This window comes from Phycodurus eques, chromosome 5, assembly GCF_024500275.1.
Source record: "Phycodurus eques isolate BA_2022a chromosome 5, UOR_Pequ_1.1, whole genome shotgun sequence".
Lineage (NCBI taxonomy): Eukaryota > Metazoa > Chordata > Actinopteri > Syngnathiformes > Syngnathidae > Phycodurus > Phycodurus eques.
Window position 1 is genome coordinate 15,171,176 of NC_084529.1, and position 20,041 is coordinate 15,191,216.

Sequence of the window (20,041 nt, forward strand, 5' to 3'; positions counted from 1 at the left end):
GAAAAACATTCAAATACATATTAGGAATAGGGGCATTAGAAAATATAGAATATACATTTGAAAAGGGCATTATTAGAAAATCTAAAAGTAAACGGAAAAGGGGCATTATTTGATCTCTCCATCCATCCATTTTCAACACCGCTTATCCTGGTTAGGGTCACGGGGAACCTATCCCAGCTGACTTTGGGCAAAAGGCGGACTACACCCTGAACTGGTCGCCAGTCAGTCACAGGGCACATTATTAAATAAAAAATAGTTGAAAAACAGCAGTTAGAAAATCTAAAAATAGAAATTGGGGAAGAAAACAGGTATTATTAAACAATATATTGAAATAAATATTGTTAAAGGGGCCTTATTAAATATAGAAATACACATTACAAAAAGGCCATTACAAGGAAATATAAAAAATAAATATTAAGGAAAAGGGCGTTACTAAAACAAATGTAGAAATAATTAGAAAAAAAAAATCATTAAAGCATTAATAAATATAGAAACAAATATTATATGACATTAGAAAATATAGATATTATAAAAAGGAAATTAAGAAATAGACATTTCCCAAAAAGCCATTATTAGAAAATATACAAATAAATGTACATAATTAGAAATGTCGCAAATAAATATTTGAAAGGTCTGACAAAAGAAAGCTCACAGATGTATTAGTTAGGTGGTGAAATATTTATTTAGTAGACTGTACATATATTAAAGGCAAAATATTGCTCTTTTGACCAGTGAATATACTGTAAATATGAACATTCAACTGACGTTTATTCACGAAAGACACAGTGAGGCCTCATATGAGTAACATAGTAGCATAATATATAATAATAATAATGATAAATTAATGGTAGCCTAACATTAGCATTTTGTTCCTAGTAAAGTAAGAGTATACCCATAATATACATATAGTGGAGTGTGATATCAAAAGTGCAGGTAAAAGATGCCATCATAGCAGATGGAGATGGGCAAAGGAGTCAGAACCTTCAGTGAGAGAGTTTGCACATCCATCATCACGACACTGTTGTGCTCCACACTTGGCATCACCACCTGCTCGCCCAACAGCGCCCCCTGTCCCGCGAACGCCACTTTCTGCACACTGTGCGCCTGTGCAAAGGAAGCAAAGCACTTGGGGTCCTTGTTGGAGGCACTGATAGTTCCTTACAGTAACTATCAATCCGTTCCAGACACCCAAAAAATACAGATACAAATTACTGTTAGGTGTTTTTAAAAAGACAAATATCACTCTACAGTATTTTACTTTATTTAAAAAAACATGCAACAATACCATCATTAAACAGAATGTAAACAATTTGTGCATTGTGATAATTCAATAGTCATTGCGCTGTTCCTGCACCTTGGCCACCAAGGGCAGTGTAATATATATAGAGAAGACCGTCTCAACTAAACTGCAGTAATAGTAGCTGTTTTTCGCAGAGGATAAAGAGAATTTTTGCATGCTCCGTCTGCATATGTTGCTACCCCGTGTGTTAAAATGTAGTTTAGGGCTAACAATTATTTCAATAATCGATCAATCTGTCATTTTTTTTTCAATTAATCGATTAATCAGATTGAAAAATATTTTTTAAATATCCATCACTTTATTCAAAAACAAGACATTGTTTCAAATTGACAGTACAGAAAATGAACGAACAAATTAATTATGATTCTGTACCTGGTTTGTTCCGTAACATGTCAGAAAATGGGCAAAAATGTTCAATTATCAAAAATCATTATTGATTAATTTGATAACCGATTAGCTGTCGAGTAATCGTTGCACCGCTAAGTTGTTTCAACGTTTATAATTACTGCAACATTGATGCTAGTTTTGTCAGCGTGTCAATGGCATTTCCCATTATGTGTTAGAATTAAGCTAGTGGACCTTGTAGGACTAAGTTATGTGATTTGGTTTATGTTTAGTTTTACAGTAAAACTTCAACTGGGAGTGGCAATAAACAGCTTGAAGCAAGCGTTTCTATTTGGAAGAATTGTTGACTATCTGCCAAACTGCTGCTTGTTGTAAGGTTTGCTGCTAGCTCTCGAAACTAAATTTCTTCCTCACAACTCAAGACAAAAAACATTTTTAAAAAAAACAGCCAAGCAAGGGCTTGTATCTTGAAAAAAATGAATCACTTCTGCTCACTTGTAAGTCAAGGTATAACTGTAATAAAAAAAAATTAAAAATTTAAAAAATATATATATTTGGCGGCACGGTGGGTGACTGGTTAGAGCGTCTGCCTCACAGTTCTGAGGACCTGGGATCAATCCCCGGCCCCGCCTGTGTGGAGTTTGCATGTTCTCTCCGTGCCTGCGTGGGTTTTCTCCGGGCACTCTAGTTTCCTCCCACATCCCAAAAACATGCATGCTAGGTTAATTAACAACTCTAAATTGCCCGTAGGTGTGAATGTGCGTGCGAATGGTTGTTTGTTTGTATGTGCCATGCGATTGGCTGACAACCAGTTCAGGGTGTACCCCGCCTCCTGCCCGATGATAGCTGTAGGTTCCAGCACGCCCACGACCCTAGTGAGGAGAAGCGGCTCAGAAAATGGATGGATGGATGGATGTTTATATATTATATTTTTCTGCCTGTCACGATACATCACTGGCATAGATAGATGAACAAAGATATGTTATTTCTAGTAATTCAATTTTGAAATATTTGTCTTGTTTTATTCAGAGGTTCCTCTCAATGATAGAATGGTTCAGGTTTACATGATTTTTCATAAGCCGTGGTTAGTCATTACCTTTCCCCATTTCTGCGAGCGAATGCAAAACGACGTGACCACGTTGTGCGAGTTGTTTCCTCCAATCACCAGCAAGTCGTCGGAGGCGCCCAGGAAGTAGAGAGCTGGGAGGTCTGCGTCTGCTCGGGTGAGCGTGGGAAGCAGCTCCTGCCACAAGTCTGCCAGTGACGAAAAGACACATTCACATGACATTTTTAGTTTACTATTTTTAGTATGGAAAGCCGTTTGAGCATTTATTCCCTATGCAGCTTAAAGTACAAGTACGCTCTTTGTCTGCGTCTTCCTAGTGACATTTCTTTCACCACTCGTACCATTTTTGGCCTCCTTACCATGGATATTGAATAAATGCTCAAATGCCCTATGTAACAATTCAATACCCTTGGTGTCCATCTTAAGGTGCGATCAGTAATGAGGACTAGTGAGACAATTCAGTGCACTAGTAGAACAACTAAGGCGCACTAACAGAATGACTGTGACTTACTAGTAAGGTTCTTCCCACTGCTAGTGCTACGTTTTGCCTGTTCAGCTGGATATTAAGGATCTCGAATAAATGCCTAAATGGAGGGGAGCAAGTACTAGTATGCTTTGTTTCACTAGTAGAACAACTTTAGCATACTAGTAGGACAACTCCATGTTGCTAGTGAAGCAAAACTGTGCACTAGTTAACAACTGCGTACGACAAGTACTAGTGACATCAAGCGCTTCACTAGTTTGACTGGCAGCACACAGATGTCAACTAGTGCACTTAAGGAAAGCCTTTTGAGCACTCACTTGATATCCAGCTTAAGATCCATGTTCTAGTACATTCTTTGTCCTCACTAGTAGTAGGACAACTTTGGCATACTAGCAGCCGGGCAACTATGTTTGCTTGTAAGGCCAAACTGTGCACTAGTTGACAGGTGTATGCTGTTAGTGACAAAATTCCGCTTGGTGAAATTTAGGTGCTTCACTAGTAACACTTGTAGCACAACTATTACTATGGACCTTAAACTGGATATCAAGGATATGGAACAAATGCACAAAGTTTTACATTTTCAATTGTGATACTGGTCCTCGTACCTTCCCTGGTGTCATACTGGAGCAGCAGTTTCTCTCCAGTCCTCTGGATGCTGCCCAGGACGTAGAGACAGTGTCCCAGACTTGTCGCCAGGGGCACGTCGTGGGATAGGGACACGGTGAACTGGAAGTCGGTGAGGGGGAGTGGCGAGACTAACCTGAAGCACACAGATGCTCTAAAACTACACAGCTGCGTAGCAGAGAATGCATAACATAGTTTAGCCTAGCCTAGCGATAGCCTAGCATAACATAGCAGATAATATCCTAGTCGAGCATAAGCCATTTTATCGTAGCATAGGAGAACAAAGCCTAGCATATTATTGTACTGTATAACATAACTTAGCATAGCATCGCCAAGCATAAAAAACAAACAAACATTTCATATCATAGTGTAACATTAGCATAATTAAAAATAGCAGAAAATAACATAGCATAACCTTTTACATCAAAGCATGGAATAGCCTAGCATAACCTTAGCATAGTGTTTCAAAATTGGCTGAGCAAGTGCTTTATTATGGCAATATCGTGACATCGCTCATTTCCTTTCCAGACCTCCACGTGTCCTCCCATGGATCGTAGCACTCCACGGCCGTGTACAGGGCCGTGCTGGAGTCCGGGGTGACCAGAGAGTCCAAGTACCAGCCGCCCACTGCATAGATACGGCCCTGGCAGGCCACTGCGCTGAAGTGCCTTCTGTGCTGTGGACCGAAGTCAGTCAAATTGTCTATTCAAGTTCTTTGGTTTCAGATCTTTGCACTTGTTATAGCAATGTCAAACACATCAAACACAAAAACAAATATTATTATTACTGCAATCAGTTATATGCGGAAAATTACGTGACCAAACCTGGAACACTAACGAGCATGCCTACGGTTTGATGGTTGTTTGAAGCCGAACTTGCTAAAATGTTGTTTTCTTTATGGCTGGTGTCTTCGGACAAAAGCTATATACATGTATATAATTTATTTATAGAAATAGTTATATATGTAACTACAAACAAAGCCTAAAACATTGACTATTGTAATCTCTGGTGACATTTTGTGTGTGTATATATATATATATATATATATATATATATATATATATATATATATATCTGGGATGAGATCCTGCCCCAAGTGGAGGAGTGCAAGTATCTTGGGGTCTTGTTCACGAGTGAGGGAAGAATTGAAATGGGAGATTGACAGGCGGATCGGTGCAGCGTCTGCAGTGATGTGGACTTTGTATCGATCCGTTGTGGTAAAGAAGGCACTAAGCCGAAAGGCGAAGCTCTCGATTTACCGGTCGAGCTACGTTCCTACCCTCACCTATGGTCACGAGCTGTGGGTCGTGACTTAAAGAACAAGATCCAGGATACAAGCAGCCGAAATGAGTTTCCTCCGCAGGGTGTCCGGGCTCTCCCTTAGAGATAGGGTGAGAAGCTCGGTCATCCGGGAGGATCTCAGAGTAGAGGAGCCATATGAGGTGGCTGGGGCATGTGATTCGGATGCCTCCCGGACGCCTCCCCGGTGAGGTGTTCCGGGCACGTCCCACCGGGAGGAGACCCCGGGGACGACCCGGGACACGCTGGAGAGACTACGTCTTTCGGCTGGCCTGGGAACGCCTCGGGATCCCCCCGGAAGAGCTGGATGAAGTGGCTGGGGAGAGAGAAGTCTGGGTGTCCCTGCTAAAGCTACTGCCCCCGCGACCCGACCTCGGATAAGCGGAAGAAAATGGATGGATGGATATATATAATGTAGACATTTAAAGTCCTTACATTTGGTTTGTGACAGCCCCCTTCGCCATTCACCCGAACCGGGAAGAAGTGCTTATATCCGTTTTGCCAAATGCGGAAGTACGTTGCGCATATACAGGATTTTTCTCTTATTGTCACCAAAACTGATGCAAATATCATAGGCAGGTAGCCACATATCTGATGGCAATTGACGGCAATTGGTGGCAATTGACCTTGACCTTACGGGGATCGTCCGAGGTCATAGTTCAATTGAAACAAGGTCACAAATAGAATTTTAACAAGCCACATCAAGTCATACATCGAATTAAAGGTCTTGATGAGGGCATTATGGATCTATAACTATACTGTCAATCTTATCTCATGTGATGGTGTAGTAACCAAAAGACTTGCTTTCTTTCATTGAAAACTGACCGAAAGGACTTTGAAAGTTTTCAGGCAAACTTTTATGCTTGGAAGAATTTGACTTTTTTTTTTTTAAAATGTGCAGATGAATATACAGTAGGAACTTTGTCTTACCTTAATAAGCGGCGCGACGGCAGTCCACTCCCGATTCAAAGGATTATACCTAAACGTTGCTAGTTTTGAAGTCCCACCTACTTCTCACCAGAGTCCTGTAGCCTCCTATGATGTACAAGTAGTTATACAACACCACAGCCGTGAAGCACCACTTGTCGGCCCTGAAAGGGAACTCCGCAATGGGAAGCCACGCTCCGATTTGCTCGGTGAACACGTGCCGGGCGTGCTCCGTTTCCGGGTCCTTCCAGGACGTCAGGTTCTCCTTGCGAAGGCCGCAGAGACGAGGCTTCTCTCGCGTCCTGAGCTGGATGAGCTCCTCTTTTTCCTCGTCGCTCAGACACCTGAGGGATCATGAGTTGATTTGAAAAAATGTGGAACATTTCTGATAGATTTTCATGGGGACTTAAGCAGGGGAAATTTGGGAAATCTTTCAAAATGGAAACTTTCCAAGTAAATTTTAATGGAAAGGTAACACATTTAAGCATAAATATATATATTTTTTGTCATAAGCAGACATCCATCCAAAATAGATAGCTCTCCTTGTCCACATGAAAGGTCATTAGAGTGCCTTCATTTTTTTTCAATCGCACAGATTTTGTCTCATAATGACTTGACTCTTTCAAATTGAAAATGTTGCGTTTTGTGGAATTTTATGACTTTTGTCAACCTAAAATATATCTCATGATGACTTTATTTTCTTAAAATTAAGTTTATTAGCCTGTAATTATATGACTTTATTCTTGCAAAAGACCTTTGTCAAACTGGATGTCCTTTGTCTCATGACGACTTAATCCTTTTAAAATTACAATGTCTTGTAATTATGACTATCAAAGTAGATATTCTTGCCTCACAATGACTTAATTTTCTTAAAACTACAATATATTGTCTCTTTTAAGATCTTTCTTGCAATAACACGAATTTTGTCTTCCAAATTAGCCACTTTTTCTTATTGAATTTTAATTACAAATTCTTCTTCCCCTCATATTCCGATTTAAAAGCTGCAGAAGGACAAGCTCCTCTTTCTCCTGAGTTCTCATGAGTCGATTTTCTCAAAAGACAGGTTCTCAATTAATAACCAGGCGTCACAACACCTGATGACGTGAGGCAGCTCCAGCAGGTTCCTGCTCAGGTAGGTGAACACGGTGCTCCTCAGCTCCACACAGAAAATCTCCCGAGCCAGACTCAGGTACGACAAACACCTCTCTGGCCTTAGCTCCTGTTGCAGCATGGACAGACACTGCGAGAGGAAGGCCTCAGCTAGGAGGTAGCTGCTGACCTCCACAACCAACACACAGCAAGTTAATAACTACCACTGAATTGAAGGTGGGACATGCATGGATATATGTGTATACCTGTATATGTGGGCCTAATTCCTCCTCCTGCGGGGCTTCAAACGTATCGTGGAAGTAAAACTCCAGCAGGTGGTGAAATACAGACGAGGAAACGTGGTCCAGGTGGACCAGGTTCTCTGTGGCCTCCCTCATCCCGGACTGGGACAAAGCTCTGAAGTACTCGCTGCACTCAGAAAGCCTTCCCAGGTCTGCCTGCTTGGATGGTGAAATGCTTAAAAATTGAAAAAGATTGATTTGCAATACAATGATTGGCTATTCGTGGGGGGTAGGGCCCGAGCAGTAAAATGGAATAGTCCATTGCATGAGGGGGGGAGCAGCTGAAAGGATAATGATCGATTAGGCTTTTTGACATGTTTTTGTGTTTTAAGACTGAAATGGTTGCCTTAAATCAAAGGAAACTTTCTTAATCCTTTCTATGAGACATTTGGGGCCCCTGTAAATTGGCTGTGTTTAATTAATAGCAAACCGGCGTATTTACGAATGGCAAACTGTGAATGTGAGGGCGTTCGCTGTATCTTGTGGTACTTACACGGAATGTGTGTGTGCTGGTTTGGACTGTAACCATATTTCTGCCTTGGCCTCCCAGGTCATATGTGCGAAGTGCCTTGTTGCTTTCCCACTCGTCTGAGTTTCCTTGCCGTGACGCACCATGGTGGTGGTGGTGGCGGTGGGTGACACCTGTTCTCCATGCACCAGCTCTGGGAAAAATTCTGCAAAGTCTACCCAGACCATATTTCATCCACACGCTTATCCACTCTAACAGCTTTCCAAAACAGTTCCTTATAAAGTTCATTTCAGATGCAAGATTTATGGCCAAAATCTGAAAAAAGTACCGTAAATTTGTCTTGCTCTACAGACGTGTCAACAGCTGTGGGGAAAGACAAGCATCACGTTGTCCAAACTTCCTTGTTTGTTCTGGAAAAAGAAAAGATCCTGTCGTTCGAGCTGGGCAGTTGATTCTATTTTTGGCATGTGGAACTCAAACCTATTACATGCTCCGCTTAACTGGCACGAAGGACAGTAGGCAGGTTTTGAGAGCAAGGGTCCCCAAACTATGTTCCGTGGACAATCCAATTTTTAAGGGGGGGGGGGCGAGCGCGCCAAATATTAAAATTAACAATTGACAAAGCCAGTGTCTTTTGCTTGAATTGTACTATTGTTCTTACTTTTTACACTGGGTGACAAGGCAGGAGAAGAGACAAGAAATACTGTAATCCCTTCTGATCTTTCACTCAGTTTTCCACCAATCACACATCGAGCGATGCAGCCAAACCCGACTGAAGTCTGTGCAGTTATTTTCATGAGTGGCCAATCAGTTGACAACTGGCATTGTGGCGATTTTAAATTTAATTAGAATTGTAGTTGCACAATGTTTCACCGTCACAGATTACAGCCGATCCAAATGTACATCAACTTTCACACGCAAAAAATACATTTCCGGATTTTGCCACCCCTATTCATGAAAATATATATATATTTTTTTATAATCACACCTCACATTTATGGACAGTTGATCGGCGAAAATTTACCCACTGTTGACAATTGGATTTATAATGTAAAGAAGTACTACCCTTAGTTGTGGGACCATTGTTGACTGACGAAAATTACCATATTTGGACATAATACATCTCCGCCTGACAGCGATGATATATAAATATAATATATAATTGCTTCACACACCATTACCGAGACTAATGGATTTATTCGAGCATGTTACTAATGTCAAGTGGCCCACTCCTCCTTCGATTTTTCAGTTTGCAGCCCTTACAAGAAAAAGTTTGAAGATCCAATTGTAGAGACTTCAGTTTATTAAATTATAAACTGTCACAGTACAAATAGGAGCAATGTAAAACAGAGATCGGGATGTTTCATCAGGATTTAAATAGTGCTCAACTTTTAGTTTCTTCTCCCAAAGGCAGATGATAGCGCTTTTTTGGTTACAACAAATTTAATACAAAGGTGCATGACAAACCAAAGAAATAACCTTCTAGCCACTCCATTTTAAGTTTTGCTGTAAAAAAAAAAAAAAAAAAGATGCAGCAGGACGTCAAAGTAGTTACACAATTGAGAGACAAAAGGAACAAAGCAGCAGACTTATTTGAGCGTTTTTTTGTTGTCTGTTGTTTGAGACTCCAAGAGACATGAGAATAACAACTTTGTCATAATGACTTTTTGTCTGAGAACATTATGACTTTACTCTCATGAAATAAACATTTCCGTTTTGGAATTTTCATGACTATTTTGGAAACGTGTGCTATTTTTCTTATATTTCAACTTGTCTTGCAAATTTTCAACTTTTTGTCACATTTTATATTTTTCTTCTAAATTAAGAGTAGTAATATTTATTACAAAATCCATATAACAACTGCAACCAAGGAAGTTGAAATATTAGAGAATAGTCAAACTATTAAAATAAAGTCTGAATTTAAGTTACCGGTATATAGCGTGATTCTAGAAAAAAAGGGGAATGACACAAACCTTGCTTTTTTAAATTGCAATTTATGTCAGATAGTTTTATAAATTATATATATATATTTTTTTGTAATATCACAACTTTTTTCTAGCAAATTTAAAACTATTGTCAAATAATTCTGTTTTTTAAAATAAATTCTGAGGGTTTTTTTGGTTTCTTTTTTAATTTTACAACTATTCTCTGAAAATGACTTTTCTTCTTATAATTCTTATAATATTAGGATTTTTCCCCTTGCAAAATTACAACTCTGTTCTCGTAATATTCCCATTTCTTTCAGTGCGTCTTCAATCCTCCTTCGTTCAGAACAGTCTGCTCACCAAATTATGGAACACAGTTCTTTTTAAGAACCGTTCAGAGTCCTGGTTGACATGTGCATATTCATATAAATGAGGACGGAACATCAGTAAATCAAAGCAAATGAGGTAGGCAAAACTAAAGACAAAGGCTCATGTCAAAAAGTGGTCCACAATAGACTAGTGCATCTTAAAAAAATAAAAAATATATAATGGGGAGGGGACCTTGAAATCCAACTGGATTTACAGAATTTGCTTGGGCAACATCTCACATTGTTTGATTCAAAATGCATACGAAGAGTTCTCATTACCTCCAGGACAGACAGGAAGCTTTATAAATGTAATTATATTAAATAAAGTAAAAAACAAAAATTGGGATTCTTCTTCAGGAGAAGAGCTTCTTTTGCTTGAAGTAGGCATCAAAGCGGACCTGGGCATAGTCCTGGTAAAAATGATCACATCATGGATTACAATAAGACATTGACAAGCATACAGCGGGACCTTGACTTTGGAAATGCCATTAGTAGTATTTGTGTGTTGGATGTGTGCCTTTAAGGGGTGTGGCCTAGTGAAAATCAGGAGCTGAAGTCGAGTTGGCCAGTTACTCTTGGTGTGAGCGTCTGGGCGCGGGTTGTGGCCTACAGCAGCTCCTTCCGAGTGTTGTCATTTTGTGTTTGACAGTTGAATCAGCAACTGTGGCTCTTTTTTTTGTCCACATGTGAGGGGGGCATTACAGTACCTTAATTGTGCCATATTATTTTCCCCACTTCATTCAAACTGCAGCATATCTGAAGCTCACTTGTAAATGCAACACAAAGCAAAAAAATCAACACAAAACAAATTGACCAAGCGATGGCTTGTAATCTGAAAACGTTGAGGCACTGGTAAGTCAAGGTACCACTGTACTATTAGTCTTTAAAAGGAAAGAAAGAAAGAATGATAGAAGCAAACAAACAAAGGGCTCCTCCTCACCATGTAGCCAAACTCAATTTTGGACAGTTTGGCTTGGATGATGGACCACAGGCCCCACAGGAAGTGTGACGCTAACGCATACCTGCACAAGAGCAAAGACAAGGCGTCATGATTGTGCTTTGCATTTTCATTTTATTGTCAATATGATTAACAGCACGCGTTACCTGTTGGCTTCGATGATAATGTCCTCCTCTATTTTTCTCTGGTCCACACTTTGATCGCCGCATCCTCTCTGCTCTGACAGATAACTTCTGATGAAATGAAGCTGCCGGCGAAAAAAAAAGATGAGAAAATGCTACAAAAAAAATCTTTGGAGGGAAAAAAAAAAATTTCCTGTCTGTGAAAAATCATTATATTTATTATTAGGACTTTATACTCTTAAATTACCTTTTTCCTGCGAATTTCCAACTGTCAGTGAATTGCCATTTTTTTTATTGCAACATTATGTTACTCGTTCTTATAAAATTCTGTTTTTGTTGTAATATGTTATTTATTTTCTAAATTGCATGTTTTTCTTGCATTATTATCTTTATTCTCAAATGTTTTTCTCTTTGTCAAAGAATTGCACCTTTTTCTCGCAAAAATAAGATTTCTGTCTGATATGACTTGAAATCATTCGTTTTTTTCCTTGTAATATTAACATTACTTTCCCCATCTACTTTATTCTAAATAAAATTTTTAATCTCACAATACCATACACTTAATTTTGTGAAATTGTGAGATTTTTCTTGTAATATTCTAACTTTTTTTCTCGCAAATTTGTGACTTTTTTTCTTGCAAATTTATGACTCATAGAATTAGATCTTTTTTCTTCACACACATATAACTGATTTTTTTTGTTTTGTTTGTTTCTAATGTCCAGTAAATGCAGTTATATATTTACTTTTTTAATGTAGTGAGGATAAGCGGTACAGAAAATGGATGGATGGATGTTTAGCTTTATTTTATTTAATTTTCAAAACATTACTTTCAGTAACGTGTTAAAATTTAACTCAAAATTACGCTAGACGGCACTGTGAGATTCATTGCAATTGATAAAGCTTATCAAAGCTGGGGAATACTGTCTCTTTTATTGTGCTCTAATAAGCTAATGTCTCAAAAATGTTGCCTTTACAAAAGATATTAATGTTCAGTTTTGATTGACATTGACACATGATGTAAAAATGTGAATAATTGACCAGTCCCACTTGAATTCAAATGTGTTCAAGATGCAATAAAAGGGGAAAATGTGGACGGACCTGTTGTTCTCTGCTGGGATAATCCTCTGGCGTAGCTTTGTAGAAAGGCCACTGGTTGTAGGTGTAGTCGTACATCCATTCGCAGAAATGGTTCCCGAAATCAAAACCCCTAAAAAAAATATACACATATATAAATATACCATATCAGAACGGATACCGATGTAGTTAAATAAAGCAAAATTTTAAACACGATTTCACCTGTAGTTGTAGCTGCTGTACTCAAAATCGATCAGCATCAGTCTGTCTGTTGAGCTTTGGACCCCTTTGTGCAGCATTAGAACATTACCTGCACAGATACAAGAGGTGGCAAAAGCACTTTTACGCTGTACTCATGTCAAAGTACAAATGCTTATGTTAAAAAAAACATCCATCCATCCATATTCTGAGCCGCTTCTCCTCACTAGAGTCGCGGGCGTGCTGGAGCCTATCCCAGCTATCATCGGGCAGGCAGGCGGGGTACACCCTGAACTGGTTGCCAGCCAATCGCAGGGCACATACAAACAAACAACCATTCGCACTCACATGCACACCTACAGGCAATTTAGAGTCTCCAATTAATGCATGTTTTTGGGATGTGGAAGGAAACCGGAGTGCCCGGAGAAAACCCACGCAGGCACGGGGAGAACATGCAAACTCCACAGAGGCGGGGCCGGGGATTGAACCCCGGTCCTCAGAACTGTGAGGCTGACGCTCTAAACCAGTTGTCCACCGTGCCGCCTTAAAAAAAAAAAAATAAAATTTAAAAAAAAAAAAAAAAAGGACAACCATATGTTGACAAATTAAGGAGAAATAAATGTCTTTTTTTAAGTGCAGGAAGTAAAACGTGGTCAGAAAACTCAATATGCAAGTACAGATACCTGAAAAACCTACTTACGTGGAGTATTTGTACTTTGTTACCTCCCCACCACTGACTGATGCATACAATGTACATACACAGTACATCACTACCTACACACGAATGACTCTGATCATTTATGACCAAGCTGTTAACAGTGTGCCGATCCCATTAATGAAGAGGAGCGAGCTTTTATTTTTTTACCTTCTTGGACATCGTTGTGGCAGAAGACCACAGGCGATGGCGTCGCTGCCAGTAACTCGCTGTTTGGAATAAGAGCAGGAGAACTTCGACTTTTATTAAACAGCTCAGGACAACACAAGACATACAGAGAAGTGCAAATGATTCACACACCCAACATATTTGGAGTTGAAATGTTTTTGTGGAACTGGAAATGACAAGAGAGTACCAAAAAAAAAATATGCAAAAAATATTGATAGTAGCCATATTAGCAAATTACTCGGTTAGTCTGCGTGTGAGTGTCTGGGCGTGAGGCGCCTACAGCAGCTCCTTGCACGTGTTCTCTTTTTGTATTTGTGTGCATGACTGTTTTACCCGTTCCATAAATGGCTGTGGCATGAATAATGTAAAAAAAAATTTAAAAAAAAATAAATAATAAAAAAGAGCAGTCTTTTGCTACTTTCTTGTCATTTTCCAGTTAAAAGACCAAATCACCATAAAAAAATCACTAATTCAGAATTTTTCTATTTTATTGTCAACTGTACATACATTATGAAATTTTAAGTTTCCATAATTTCTATTTTTCAAAATTAGTCCTTTTTTTAAAGGAAGAGAAAAAAAAGAGAAAATAAAGGCATCTTTTCCAGAATAAAAGATATACTATTATTTGGCACATTTTTGAAATTCACGTTAATAAAATATGATTTTCCCTTCCTCTTTTTAAAAGTTTGACTTTAATATAATAATTACAACTTTGTTTGGTAAAATATGTTTTATAAAATAAAAATGATTTTCAAAAAAAAATAAAAAATCCAACTTTATTCTCATCACATTACAAACAGGACTTAATTCTCACAACACACAAACAACATTTTTCTCACAATGGCCGCGCTGTGGTGTACTGACAACAAGATTCCTATGTGAAGTTGTAGGGACACTATCACTAGGGAATGCAGCACAATGTTCACCTTAGCTCTTGATAACGGAGCCGCGTGTGTGCCGCGTCCTGATTGGACACGTGGACTATTGAGTGGAGAAGGCACTGGGACAAAGATCAGCTGTGTTCCCCTTGAAGGCAAAAATCAAGCTGGATCATTTCCAAAGCTTTGCAAAACGTGTGATTGTTGTTGTTGTTTTTTAAACACCCTTATCCATTTGAGATAAAACGCTTTTATGAGCACTTTCTAAGAGCAGTAAAACATTGGCATTGGTGATTGTCATGGTTTCAAGGCCCCGTGTGTACATTGCATCATCTTAGACCAGCTGCAACTAGAAACACTCCGAGGCTACAGAATCTAAAATAATGGTATTGAACTTAAATTGTATTTAAGGTACACAAGTACGGGCAATTTATCTTGATTTAAAATAACATTAATGATGTTGACATTTTACTGTTTTTATAAACAAAATGGATAACATTTTCAATACAAAATTATGAGATCAGCTTTTGTATTCAAATTAATCGACAGTGTAACACTAATGTACATAATGTTTTAAAATGTTTTCATTTAATTTACTGGAGTATTGATTTAATATTAAGAAATGCTGACAATTGTATTACTATTATTATCATTTTACCCCCCCCCCCCTCCCCAAAAAGCAGTAAAATTACATAACAACCTAGAGTATCCTACGACAGCAGCAATAAATGCTCCCTTTTCAAAGATAATAATGCAGATTTTATTTTCATTGTCATCGAATTATCGTTGTCGGCATAACACATTGTGGTACTATTCCAGGCTTAACTACAAATGCAATAACAAACATCGTGGGTTTTTTCCGGGCACTCCGGTTTCCTCCCACATCGCAAAAACATGCATTAATTGGAGACTTTAAATTGCCCGTAGGTGTGAATGTGAGTGCGAATGGTTGTTTGTTTGTATGTGCCCAGCAATTGGCTGGCAACCAGTTCAGGGTGTACCCCGCCTCCATGACAGCTGGGATAGGCTCCAGCACGCCCGCGACCCTAGTGAGGAGAAGCGGCTCAGAAAATGGATGGATGGATGGATGGATGAATTTTTGGACAAGCCAGTTAATTTATTACTTTACACTAAATATGTCACTGATTAAATGTTAACTTATTGAAATGTTCATTAATTTTGCATTGTCCATTAACAAATTTAAAAGTGGAACATGATCTGAAATAATTGTGTTGAACATTTATTCATATCCTTCATCAATTAAAGACTGGTGAAGTATATTTAGCTGATATTTTAATTTTACATAAATATATTTATTCACTTATATTTTGTTTTATTTTAAACTAGTTAAACATTTATTGCATTTGATGATATTGAAATTTTGAAATTAATTACCGGATAATTACCGGACATTTTAAGATTTTCACTTTACTCAATTATTCACTTTATCATATAATAATGACCCTATTAACTGTGTTTTAATTAACTATCAACTATATACAGATATATATATATATATATATATATATATATATAATATATATATATATAAAAATTTGTTTTATATATGTGACTCAAAAGTGTCATTCAGAGACATCAAGTCCACTGACCGGAGGTTCTTGAGCTCTGTCGGCAGGTTGAGCTTCTTCAGCTTCTTGTACTTCTTAATGTGGGCGTCGCGTGTAAAACTAATCGTCAACACTTGTTCCATGTATCTGAAGGAAGCAATCAACATGTGATATTAATAAACAAGCGCAAGTGGTGTGAGGAGACAGCTAGGTTGACTACTCACTTGTTAAGGGTCCCGAACAGCCAGGTGGGCTCTTTGTTAAAGGGCATGACCATTTTGTGGAAACGCGCCAACTTGCTGGCAATCTCAGCGGAGATGTCGGCATCTGACAGCTGGTCTGTGCGCATGCGGGTGTTCTGAGACAAGAAAAATAGCGATATGAAACCAAATAAGTGCCTTTAGTACCTGGACCTTTGGTGGGGTCCTAATCCACCTTTTAATACCACCACTACCACCACAATTATCAAAACTAGGGCTGCATCGATCAAACATTGGTATAATCCATTATTCTACTGATTCAGCTGCATTATCAAACAACAAAATGTGCAAGTGAAGTGCAGTGTTTTTTTTGTACTCAAAGTATTCGATTAATTGTCTCAGCCTTAACAGAAACTATCGATACTACGCAAAAAACAAATATCACAGCACATAACTGTGACACGAAAATCTTCTGTAGCAGTTCAGAATCAATATTTATCTAAGAAAATAAAAAATAAATAAAAAAACAAATAATATGCATCATACTCACCAGAGATTTTTATTATAAAACGTATTAATGTGTGCAGATCACTACAAGTTCTTGGTGGTTGTAACAAGTTTTTACCCTGACCAACCAAGTAAAGGATGGAAAAATGCTGACGTTACTGTGGACCAGCTAGTTGGCCTTCTGAGGCAAATTTTAAATCTGACTGGTTAAAGCAACAGTCTCATTGCTAATACAGTTTAAGTTGCATGAGCCTGCGCTACTGATTCTGAAGGTCCTGGTCAGATTAGATTCACTTGGCAACAAACAGGCTGAAATCTGGTTGGAGACCCCCGAAAATTTTTTTAAATAACACACACATAAATAAGGGAAATGTTACAAAATGAATATAATAGACAGTTGGGAATAAATTAATACAATTTCATGGAACAAATATTAGAATTTAGGTTGTAAATGTAGGTCGGTGCGTGCGTCGTACCGGAAGATACTGCTCCAAGCGTCCTTCTGGGAAGATGCCATACAGTTTGGGTCCCAAAGTCCGCTCGGCCAGGATGGCGAACATGACGCTCTCCAACACCAGAGAGTCCACAGCCCTGGAGAATGGCACCATAGATTCTGAGGAGCACCTGGCGAGGCTCTGCCCCCACACTTTGCACGTGGTCAGGCAGGCTGCACAGGTACAGCAGATTACTCAAGCCGCCACTGGAAAACAGCAACAAAACGTACATTCATCATAAACCTTAACGTCAGAGTACTGATTGACTGATTATCGGCTGGGCCGATTACTGGGACTGGTATTTGGCATTTTGGCGCATATCAGCATCAGCCTTTTTTTCCCTGTAACGCAATGGCCATTAAGCGATCAATTTAAACTGCGTAATTTTGGCTCTGATGCAGCCGGGGCGCGCCTCTCTGTCTGCTGTCACTACTCACGTTGGCATTGTCCAGCCCACATCAAAATCTGATTGTTAACCCGTGCAAAGGTACCAGCCAATCAGCAGTGAAAGCCGTGCATGTGTAGTGCTCTCACAATCACGGGGGCAGAAGAGAGAAAGTTTTGCCAAATGGAGACGATCCAGAGAACGAATGTTTCAAAGGTTAAGGCAGCAGACTCTACCAAAACTGTGATAAATACCTGACCTCTACAACTCACAGGCTAGTAACATTACTATGAGCCCATTAGTATTGTATTAACACAAGCTTTCCCATGTTAATGACTTCAATTTGCTTAAAGTAAATCATGTAAAGCACATTGAGCTACCTTGCGTCTTAAATGCGCTGTATAAATAAAGCTGCCTTGCCTTGAGGTCAGCTTATACTTTGTGTGCAGTTAACAATTGCATAAATGTTACTTCATTATCTGAATAGTAAAGGGTTTATGATGGTGACATGATGTTTGATAGAAAAATATTGATTTGCACTTGTAAAATGTATATATTCTGTTTTGTTAATTATAACACCATGTGAACTCTGCTCTCGTGGGGAGACAAAAAAGGTCACCTTGCTCCTGCCTCTTTGCCCATCTCTGATATCATACTGTTATATATTATTAGAAAACTGAGAAAAAAATTCATGTTTGTATATACTGTATGACTACACTTAAGAAAAATAGGTAGACACTTCTTAGCAGCCACCAGCATGGTTGTATTTGAACAGTCTCCCTGCATACACGTTTTTTTCAACAGTATCTCACACTCCTCTCAAAATGCTTGTTCTGTTAAGGGTTCACATGTTTCCTTTGACAAAGTTTAAACTCTGGACAGATTTATTTCGAGTATTGATTGAATGAGAAATGATGTTTTCAAATAAAACCCAAATACAAATACAATCATCATCATGGAAGTGGTCCAGCTTTACTAAGCCAAGGCACATACTGTAATTTACAAATATAAAAACATTCCAGTAATGCCCTAAGATGTCAAACCTCAAGGCCCTGGCTAATAGTAAAGTAGTAATTGCGGTCATGGACGTACGTTTAAGTGATACATCTCGACTGGGAAACTAAAATATTTGCATTGTATGCAATTCCAGTTGCAGTGCATTTTTTCAAAATCAAATAATTTGTAAGGTATGTTGTAAAACGAATCTGAAAGGATATTAAACGTTTTTTTGCCATTACCTGCAAGGCTTTGTCCCTACCCCAGTCAAATAGTGGGGTTTCACTGTACCCTTTTACCATAACATTGATGCAAAATGCTGTTATCCCATCTATGGCGTTTCACATTGTGTGTTAGCGTTAAGATAGGGGATTTTCATTATTAGATGGTTCGGTTGAACATCTCGGTGTTTAATTCTTGTGTGAGTTACAGGCGTTACAGTGACATATTAACATCCCCCGCGATAAACGTATGTCAAAATGACCACTGTGGTCAAAGGTGTCCCGAAACTTTTGAACACAAATTTACCTTACAAACTATATAGTGAGTGAGTGAAAAAACGATTCGGCCGTCACCTGACAATGCTGATTTGAAAGTCCATTATTTGAATGGTCTTCCACGCTCCGGACAGGAAATCTCGGCACCACGCGAATGCCCTCTCCTGCGTGTTCCGGTCCACCTCCTCGGTCCTGCCGCCCTCGAAGGACTCCGCCTCGGAGTCGTCGTCGCCGTTGGCCCCCAGAAGTGGACTCGGGGTTCTGGAGGTCCTCTCGTGAGCGAGAATGAGCAACTCGTAGCTGGTCGGCTTCCTCTCGTCCTCCGGGACCGCCGCGTCGCCACCGCCCGCCTGCATCGCGAGTTTCCGGGAGAATGAGAGAGGCGAACCGGGGCGGAATATGGGCCGGAGAGCGCGACGAGAGATTAGTGGTGACGGGCGGACCTTGACAGCACTGCCCGCTAACCGGATGACAAAAGCATATGTAGTTAATCGCATGGGATCAGTGTGGCATCGTCGTCTTCATCTGCCGATGGCCGCCTTGCCGCAACAGTACGCAACTGTCCAATCGCAGTTCACTTCCGGGTTGGGAGAAAAGCTGATTGGTTGTGTCGGGTGGTGCCGATCACGTCACTAACAGTACATGAGAGAGGAATGTGTGAATTGAAACCGATTTTTTTTTTTTAATGAAACCAAACAATACAACTCTAAAAAGACACACAAAAAGAGTTAAAACGGTTGTTAAAAATTGCCACAAGTGGAGTAAAATTTGAATCTGTTTCTGTTCAACTGTAGACATGCTGCTAATACGTATATTGCAAGCCAATTCAGATGTAGATAAGATCTACCAAGTGGCTCACAAACTTTTTGAAGTTGTACTTCAATAAATACTTGGTATTACCGCCATAATGACAATATTATGCAGTCTGAATTTAAACACTTAAATATAGAAAAATTAAAATCATTATTCAGTTAAAAATGCATTGCAAGTTAAAAAAAAAAATAAAAAAAATTAATTTTGTTTTAAACAAAATTAAAAAACGGTAGACGACTGGTTCGCACATCTGCCTTGCAGTTCTGGGGA

At 39.1% G+C, this 20,041-nt stretch overlaps 2 protein-coding genes across 2 annotated transcripts; both read right to left on the reverse strand.

Annotated features, from left to right (window-relative positions):
• Nucleotides 1-676: 676 nt before the first annotated feature.
• On the reverse strand, nt 677-8,235 carry LOC133403112 (kelch-like protein 42). The gene is given in 9 exon segments (XM_061677672.1): nt 677-1,104; nt 2,742-2,899; nt 3,801-3,955; nt 4,350-4,495; nt 6,049-6,114; nt 6,116-6,389; nt 7,140-7,324; nt 7,401-7,592; nt 7,930-8,235. Coding segments are annotated over 9 exon segments (1,623 nt in total). The 5' UTR covers nt 8,194-8,235; the 3' UTR covers nt 677-921.
• Nucleotides 8,236-9,185: 950 nt separating this feature from the next.
• Nucleotides 9,186-19,509, reverse strand: chkb (choline kinase beta). Its single transcript, XM_061677673.1, is given in 11 exon segments — nt 9,186-10,608; nt 11,139-11,220; nt 11,303-11,403; nt 12,377-12,485; nt 12,575-12,662; nt 13,416-13,474; nt 15,922-16,026; nt 16,104-16,237; nt 17,063-17,177; nt 17,179-17,286; nt 19,037-19,509. Coding segments are annotated over 11 exon segments (1,377 nt in total). The 5' UTR covers nt 19,456-19,509; the 3' UTR covers nt 9,186-10,551.
• Nucleotides 19,510-20,041: the final 532 nt, after the last annotated feature.